At 45.7% G+C, this 9,383-nt stretch overlaps 1 protein-coding gene across 1 annotated transcript; it reads left to right on the top strand.

Annotated features, from left to right (window-relative positions):
- Positions 1–7,732: 7,732 nt before the first annotated feature.
- LOC101485026 (olfactory receptor 2K2-like) lies at positions 7,733–8,704 on the top strand. The gene has a single exon (XM_023153106.2). The coding sequence runs from the start codon at positions 7,733–7,735 to the stop codon at positions 8,702–8,704; it is 972 nt and encodes a 323-aa protein (XP_023008874.2).
- Positions 8,705–9,383: the final 679 nt, after the last annotated feature.

Raw genomic sequence — 9,383 nt, 5'->3', positions numbered from 1 at the left:
TTTCTGTAAATCCAGTAAACTTCTTTTCACTTCTCAAATATCACTGTGTGTGTCTCCTGTATGATATTTAACTGACATTTTTTATTGTAACAACCAACAATTTATACAGGAAAATAATGTCTATTAACAAGGTTGCCCAAACTTCTGCATCCCACTGTATCAGTATATTTTGTCATTAGTATAATATGAAATAAATTCTACATGTGTCAAGTCGTGTGCCAACATTTGCTGTGTAGTAGAACTGAGACATTAGTCATTATAAACATTTATTTGAAATAATATTAAAAGTCTCAAACAGAAAAACATTAAACATAAATATATAAAATATAAGAATTTACAGAGAGACAGGAATAAAAAGGACCAGCTGCTCTCCAGAGCAGGAACAAGGCTGAGGAGGAAATGCTCCATTGGAGACTGGTGTGGCCTCTTCAGGGACTCCAGGATGGCCAGCTCCACCGCCGATGGACCGTCCTGGGACCCGTCCCTCATCTGCCTCGGAGCCGTCCTCCTCTGTGGGCCTGTAAAACAGCACAAAACACAAAGAAATGAGAAGGCTGCTACTAGATTTTAATTTCAACATTGAAAAAACAAACAAAAACAATAACAGGATATAATCAGATTGGTTGTAGATATTTAGTAAAGGTGATCACAAGGGAATCCCACCGACTAAAAAGGTATCAGTGCTTGCTGTACATATCTGTGGGTGCAGCAGCAGGAGCTCAGGGACTGGGGATGCTCTGCTGCAGAATCAGTTGGTTCTATCAATACAGTATTAAATGTTAACAGGTTGGATATAATAATCGTAGAGTAGACAGTGGTCCCTCATTTATTGCAGGGGTTCTCAGAATAACTAGCCCCTGGTCACAGTTCTCACAATTGATTCTCAAAGTGCAAACCTTTGTAGATTGCAAAACGTAAAAGTATTATTATGCCGCGGTTTGTCTTCATCTGCCCGCCACTTTCGTGCGCCTTTTTCCCCTCACGGTGCAGGTGTCTATTTCCGAATGAGGCTCATAGTTATGGGTGTTTTTGTGCTGTTTTTTCTATTGGACGCGATGGTTATCAAAACCAAACGTGATAAATTTGGCAAGCGCAGGAGATTTGTCAATCAGGCTGCAGAATGCAATGCTGTACTGTGCAATAAAAAATCAGCGAAAAAGCAAAGCAGTGACGGATGAACAGCGGGACCACTGTGTGCTGTTTATTAATAAACAATAAAATATATTCCTAAATGATAACATGCATAAAAGCAGAACGGTATTTGTACGTCAGTGGGAAAATAGCGGTGGCTTGCTAGCTTTTGTGCGGCTTCCCCGGGTCAGTGAAAACTTTCAAAAGAGAAATGAATGAACTTACCAGGTTGCCCGATCTCTTCACATATCTTCCTCCAAGCTCGGTCCTTTTTATTCCTGTCTCGGTACTGAAAGCAGCTGGTGTTGTACAGCTCCGAGTTGTTTGCTACCGCATTGATTAGCCTTCCCCTCCATTGAAGTATGAAAGGCTTTGGCTGGATCTGCCCCTTTGACCTAGGTAACAGCCACGTCACCAGGCTCCTGATTGGTTGTCGCGGCGCGATTTGACGCTGGAGTTCAGATTTTTCCAACTCGAGCGGTAGACGCGAAACGCGCGTATGCACAAAATGCAACACAAAAACTCACGCGCGTGGTTTTATTCGCGAGTCAAACGCGCCAGACGCGCTACACTGACGCGCGTTTCACGCGTTTTGGCGTTTTCGCGACGCAAATCTGCTTCCGAATTTTCGCGGGACCCGCAATCGCGCGTCATCGCGCCTTTCCATTGACTTTACATGTAAACCTGACGCTCTATTCGCGTCCATCGCGTTCGGTGTGAACACACCGTAACACTTTAAAAATCTGTGTAGTGTTAGAACCAGTGGACAGAAACACACACACACACACACACACACACACACACACACACAAGGAACTCTAATTTCTCTTTCCAAAGAGAAGTGGACTGAGCAACAGGAGCGGAAGCTCTTTAATTGAAACTCTTTGGAGAATTTCCTTAAAGAGGATGTTTGGTTATGATTTTATTTTTGAGCCCTTTAATGTGCGTTTGTGCACTGTAGGAAGCCAGCTTTAGACAGGCAGGGTTTGTAAACTTTACAACTTTCAATACAGTTTCTATTCAAATCACATCTTATCTATCATTGTGTGGTTCCTTCTCTGCTGATCCTTTCAAGGCTCCATAGTCTTACCTAGAACTTCCTGATACTAGTCCAAAGTTGTCAAGACAATAATTTAATGCGTATCTCATATTATTTAATTGTAATACCTGTTACACTATTGTGGGCATACTCAACCCATGGGAGTTGCTCACTCCAAGTTGTCTGATTGGTGGATGCCAAGCACCGGAGGGCCGCCTCAAGTTCCTGATTGGCCCGTTCCTGATTGGCCCGTTCCATCTGGCCGTTAGTCTGAGGGTGGAAACCAGAGGAGAGACTGACCTGCGCTTCGAGGGCATTGCAGAATTCTTTCCAGACCCGTGATGTGAACTGCAGCCCCCTGTCGATGTCCGTGGGGATTCCGTGAAGGCGAAAGACATGGTTAGTCAGGAGTCGAGCTATTTCTAAAGCACTGGGGAGCTTGGGGAGAGGGACAAAGTGAGCAGCTTTCGAAAAACGATCAATGATAGTAAGGATGACTGAGTTACCTGATGAGGAAGGGAGGCCCGTGATGAAGTCCATTGCAATGTGTGACCACGGGCGGCCAGGGGTCGGTAGGGGTTGGAGAAGGCCGGAAGATGGCTGATTGACGCTCTTGTTTTGAGCGCATGTAGGACAGGCAGCAATGTATTCGCGGACGTCCTTAGCTAAGGACGGCGACCAGGCGAAGCGTTGGAGGAAGGTAATGGTGCGGTGGACGCCAGGGTGGCAGGTGAACTTGGCCGTGTGAGCCCAATGCAAAACTCGTGATCTGACAGTAGAGGGAACAAAGAGTAGGCCCGGGGGACCCGCACCAAGGTCCGGTTCCGTTTGTTGGGCCTCTCGAATAGCTGACTCAATCTCCCAGGTTTTTGCCCCGACAACACACGTGGAAGGAAGAATGGGGGCGTCCTCGGCAGCTCCGTCGGAGGTGGCAAATTGGCATGAGAGGGAATCGGGTTTGACATTACGAGAGCCGGGTCTGTAGGTGATTGTGAATTGGAATCTGGTGAGAAACAGAGCCCACCTAGCTTGCCTGGCGTTGAGTCGTTTCGCGGACCGGATGTATTCCAAGTTTTTGTGGTCCGTCCAAACCACGAACGGTTGGGCAGCTCCCTCTAACCAGTGACGCCACTCTTCTAGGGCCAGCTTGATGGCCAATAGCTCTCAGTTCCCCACATCATAAGTATCAGAAGTAAGCACAAGGATGAAGCTTACCACCTTGTTGCTGGGAGAGCACTGCCCGCACTCCTGTGTCCACCTCCACGACGAAGGGTTGACTGAGATCGGGTTGGATGAGGATGGGTGCAGAGGCAAAGCGCTCCTTCAGGCAAGAGAAAGCCTGGCGAGCCGGTTCATCCCAGTGGAAGGGGACCTTGGGTGAGGTGAGGTGAGACGAGTCAGGGGTAGAGCGAGCTGGCTATAGTTGCGGAAACGGCGATAAAAGTTAGCGAAACCCAAGAAACTCTGAAGCTGCTTGCGATGGGATGGAGTGGGCCAGTTTAACACAGCCTGAACTTTGGAGGGGTCCGCTCTCAGGTTACCTTGTTCAATGACATAGCCCAGGAAAGAGACTGTGGAAGCATAAAACTCACATTTTTCCCACTTCACGAAGAGACGGTTTTCCGGGAGGAGGTGGAGGACCTGCCTGACATGGTGTTTTTGTTCAGAGACAGAATGAGAGAAAATGAGGATGTCATCCAGATAAACGAAGACGAAGTGGTTAATGAAGTCCTGCAGTACGTCGTTTACCAGGGCCTGAAAAACAGCTGGGGCATTGGTGAGACCAAACGGCATGACAAGATATTCAAAATGACCAAGGTGATTGTTGAAGGCTGTTTTCCATTCATCCCCCTCCCTTATTCTTACCAGATGGTACGCGTTGCGCAGGTCCAGCTTAGTGAAGATGGTGGCCTCCTGAAGGAGCTCGAAGGCAGAATGAGTGAGTGAAAAATAGTGAGTGGATATTTATTCTTCACTGAAATGTTGTTAAGGCCCTGATAATCAATACAAGGTCGTAAGCTCTTGTCTTTCTTGGCAACGAAGAAGAATCCGGCGGCCACAGAAGATGACGAGGGGCGAATGAGACCTGCGGTGAGTGATTCGTTGATGTATTTTTCTATACTTTCACGTTCGGGCTGAGACAGACTGTATAGGCGGCTGGTAGGGAGAGGTGCGCCTGGAAGAAGATCAATGCCGCAGTCATACGGCCGATGCGGAGGAAGCGAGCGTGCTCTATCCTTGCAAAACACTTGTTTGAGATCATGGTAGACGGGTGGCACGGAGGAGAGGTCCGGCGGCTTGGAGAGAGAAGAATTGGTTAGTGGTTCGGAAGAGGGGGTGGCAGCTTTCAGACAGGACATGTAACAATCCTCCCCCCCACCCCACCTTTTTCCAATCGATAACAGGGTTATGTTGATGCAACCACGGGTAACCCAGAACTAGTGGCATGAGCGGAGCTTGAAACACATACAGCTGTATAGTCTGGGAATGATTGCCAGAGAGAGTCAGTAAAACGGGCTCAGTGATATGAGTGATGTTAGGAAGCCGCTGGCCACTGAGGGCGGTGACTTGGAGTGACTGTGGCAGAGGCTCAGAATTCAGATTTAATCGTCTGGCCAGCGAAGTGTCAATAAAGTTCTGTTCCGCTCCTGAATCGATTAGAGCCTTAAGAGGGCTGACCTGAAGCTGCACCGTTAATTTAGCTGCTGGCATGAGCCGTGGAGGAGACTGTGAACTAGAGCCCACGCCCACCCGTATTCTCATCTCTACTGCAGCCTTTTGGCAGAGACGTGCAAACATTGGCAACATGACCCTTACGGCTGCAATAGAAACACTCACCGGCCCTCCACCGACGGTGCCTTTCCTCAGGGGAAAGGCGAGAGCGACCCAGCTGCATAGGTTGCTCACCCTCCTCCATGTTGTGCGACTCCGAATCTCTTCCGCCACTCGTGGCGCTTCCGCCCGATGCTGCTTCGCCGTGTCCCAGAGACCTCTGGGAAACATAGTCCTCAGTTCTGCGTCGCGCACGTAAATGCCCGTCCACCTTTACACACAACGTTATCACATCAGACAAAGTTTTAGGTAACTCTCTTATCACTAGTTCACCCTTTAACTCATCACACACGTTGTTCAACAAAGTACTTATCAATGCTGGCTGCCCCCACCCGGTCTCTTCGGCCAACGTCCAGAACAAAATGAAGTATTCCGCCATACTTCGTCTTCCCTGCTTAAGATTTAGTAAATGGTGAGATGCTGCATCAGCGCCAGTAGCTCTCTCAATCACACATTTAAATTTAGCAAGAAAATCCTGGTATGCTGACGTCAGTTCTCAAAACAGCTTGAGCCCAGGTTAAAGCCGGTCCGCGTAAGAGCTGGACAAAAAAGGCAATCTTAGCCTCGTCAGTTTCATATGTCCTCCTCAACTGTCTAAACTTTGGGTCAGAAAGCCGGTACATTTGTGAAACTCACCCGCGAAGGGTTCCGGTGTTGGCAAATCTCGCTCCGGGGGCTCCAGGGAGTGGGATGAGGCGAAGCCAAAGGCCCGGGTGCCGGAAGCTCAGAAGCCGGTAACTGTGAGGAGACAGAGGGAGGAGAGGCTGCTGGGCTTACCAGGGGTACGCGCTGAGCAAGGACCTGCGTTAGAGCGGTCAACTGCTGATTGATGAGCTGCAGCCTTTGTTCGTGACGTTCCAAAACCTCCTCGGCCGTAAGGACGCGCTGCTGGGCGGCAGAGTCCGCTGACTCCATATTCTGGCTGGATCGTTATGTTAAGGTTCAATGCAGGGGACTCAAACGCAGGACTCCTGAATCAGCTGAATAGAAGGGAAATCCAAGGGGGAAGTCACTCGCTCTCCAACTCTCCACATACACGACAACAGTCCTTCTTTTCACACTTGACACACAGATTCACACGGGAAAGGTAATCCAGGGGCACTGTAGATAAGGAGACAGGAATGAGAACGATATTCACAAAAGACACATGACTTATCTTGAGCTGTAGCTTGACTTTCACTGACGCGTGGTAGACAACGATCCAGCGAAGACCAGCAGTCACCTCCTGGCTTAAATGCTGTTCACCTTGATGGGCATCAGCTGTGTTCTTTTCCGTGGGCGTGGGCCGAGGGCGTAAACCCACAATGAGTTCCGCCCCGGCGACGGAGAGGAGGAGAGAGAGAGAGCGCGAGAGAGAGAAAAAGACAGAAAAGGCCGATCAGCGTCTCGTCGATCCCCCAGGCCATGACACTTGGGGCAGGAACTCGTCCCTGACTTGAAGTGGGCCCTCCACCCTTTTCCAGCTGAGGACCGTGGCCTCAGATTTGGAGGTGCAGATTCTCATTCCCACTGCTTCAAACTCAGCTTTGAACCGTTCCAAAGCGAGCAGAAGGCCATCACCCGATGAAGCCAACAGAACCACAAAGTAGAGATGAGATTCTGAGAACACCCACAAAGAGCATTTGGACGTAGCTTTGCCACTGCTCCAGGTGGCTCAGCACAGAGTGGAGAGCTACGTTGATGGCATCTTCTATGGATCTGTTCGCATAATTTGCAAACTGGTAATCACTGGTCTGATCCACAATGAAGACAAGTCCACGTACAGACAGGAGGTGGACCAGCTGTTCCACTGTTGCAGTCAGAACCACCCGGACCCGACTGTGGACGTGACAGTGAACCTTCAGACTCGCCCTAACTATCCTTAAAAATAGAGTACTTACCGTGGATCACTTCAGACTCCTAGGGCCCACCTTTCCACGCGATCTGAAGTGGTCCCCACATATAGACTCTATCCAGAAGAAGGCCCAGCAGAGGTTGTGGTTCCTGCAGCAACTCAGAATATACTACCAGATCTCTGAGACCATGGTTTTACGCAAAAAAAACTTAAATTTACTCTTTTCTGGGCTGGAGGAAAAGGGGGTGATCGTGGTGCAACGATAAGGTTACATCACTCTGCAGAAAATTGGAGAAGCACCTGGGATAGAATCTTTCCATTATGGAATAGGAAAGGTAGAGAGTGAGCAGGCGGCAGAGTAACAGGTAAGTAGCAGGTAACAGGTGCAAACAAGTCTTTTTTCCACAGAGTTACTAAGAGGCAAAGACAAAGCAACATTCACAAGAACTTCTTACTGTCTTACTAGTGACTTCAGCAAACGTCAGAGAGCCTGATCATTATCACTGAAGCAACAATGATCTGACTGGACTACGAAGGACTACAAACGAAAAACAGAAAAAAACCACAACAAGTCCTAGACAATTATGTTTAATTGGCATAAATGTAAGAAATTCCTATCAGTATTATGAAGAAAGCATTTTTTAAATAAAGTTGTAAAACTTTTTAATATTTCTTTTTCAAGAACCTGCAGGTTTGTTTTATTATGTGTTTAGTACATGATACATATTAAATCCCCTGTGATCTTCCAAAGCTGTGAGCTTTCATTCCAGATCAATGATTGGCTGGTTTGAAATCCCAGCTCACGTGTTGCTGTTATCTGTACCTGATAGAGGAGAGAGGAGAACAGAGACCAGATACAGTGAGCGAATAAGCTTCACTTACATCTCTCAATCACAATGAATAATGTTTCTGTAATAACAATGTTTTTTCTTTCAGGTTTCAATGAAACAGTCAGTCACAGGTTTGTTCTCTTTTTCCTCAGTTTGTTGTGTTACTGCATCATTTGCCTGCTAAATGTTTCTCTCATTGTGATCATCATCTTGGACAGCAACCTCCATGAATCAATGTATATTCTGCTTTGTGTCTTTTGCATCAATGCACTTTATGGAACAGCAGGTTTCTACCCTAAATTTCTCTGGGATCTCCTCTCTGATGTTCATCTCATCTCATATTACGGTTGCCTTATTCAGACTAAGGTGATTTTTTCTTTTGTCTGCGGCGAACTGTCGATTCTTGCACTCATGGCATATGACAGATATGTGGCCATATGTCAGCCACTGAAGTACCACTCTATCATGTCAAAGCAAAGAGTCATTAGGTTTGCATGTTTTTTGTGGTTAACAACCTTCTGCATTATGGCTGTGAATGTCTTTCTAACATCCAGACTGAAGTTATGCAGCCCGTATATTTCCAGACTCTTCTGTATGAACTGGAGTATTGTTCAACTCGCTTGTTTTCCAGAACAAACTGCAATCAATGCTATATCTGCAAATATTGTAACAATTATTTATTTGCTTCATGGTGTTTTTATAGTTTGGTCCTATATGTATATCATTCAAACATGTGTAAAGTCTATAGAAAACAGAGCAAAGTTCATGCAAACATGTGTCCCACATCTCGTCTCATTATTTACTTTTGTTGTGGCAATACTTACTGATGTTATAAGTATGCGACTGGGTTCGAAAGAGTTGCCTCGGTCCCTTCAAAACTTTGTAGCATTAGAGTTTCTTGTCATTCCTCCTATTATGAATCCTCTGATTTACGGTTTCAAACTGACCAAAATTCGAAAAAAAATTTATAGTGTTGTTATTTTAAAAAGAACTAATTTTTGTTTTATTCGATCAGAAAATAGTTTCACACACAGCTAAGTGTCACACCCATTGTTTGACATCCATTTTTTAAAATAAGTCCAAAAAAATGTTTAATTTTTACTGAAATTTGTGTTTTATTTGGAGTTGTCTGAAAACATGTCTATTGATGTGAGCGGATATGACGTTTTATTATTTATCTGCATTTCCCAGATGATTTACATTTTGTAGATGTCTTTGCACTAAATGTATTTTTGATGGTCACCTGCCTAATTACCAAAAAAAAAACCCCACTGATATGTAGGAAGGCTGTAAATTTCACTCTCTTTCTTCTCATTACTGTTCAAGGAAATAACAGGCACCGTGGAGACTGCACATGTGAAAAGGATTAAAAGACAAACTGTTTTAGATGTGGCAGCACTATCAGAGTGTCAATCTATTTTGATATTATGCTGTCTTATAAATCTGATCCACAACCACATGGATGTGAAGCAGTTTTAGTAGTTTTCTCAGTTTTATCCTCTTTTTCTTTAACACTTATTGAAACAGTCAGAGGTTTTAGCAACTGGACCAGTTTAAGAATTTCTGCTTAATCAAACATGAAAGTCTGTTTTTACTTAACACTTGTACAATTAAATGGCTTTTCCATTGTTTGAAGGATTGAAAGTTGAAGCTGAAGATTTACAGTGCAAATCAGTTTTTCTACACGATAATGTGAGAAATCTGTTAAACAGTAAGA

Source organism: Maylandia zebra, linkage group LG16, assembly GCF_041146795.1.
Source record: "Maylandia zebra isolate NMK-2024a linkage group LG16, Mzebra_GT3a, whole genome shotgun sequence".
In the NCBI taxonomy this organism is placed as follows: domain Eukaryota; kingdom Metazoa; phylum Chordata; class Actinopteri; order Cichliformes; family Cichlidae; genus Maylandia; species Maylandia zebra.
The sequence above is the reverse complement of the archived record's forward strand: the minus strand, read 5'-3'. Positions and strand labels throughout refer to the sequence as shown.

Bases quoted from the DNA above. Each gene is read 5' to 3' on its own strand.
- LOC101485026 (XM_023153106.2), top strand. From the start codon at position 7,733: ATGAATAATGTTTCTGTAATAACAATGTTTTTTCTTTCAGGTTTCAAT.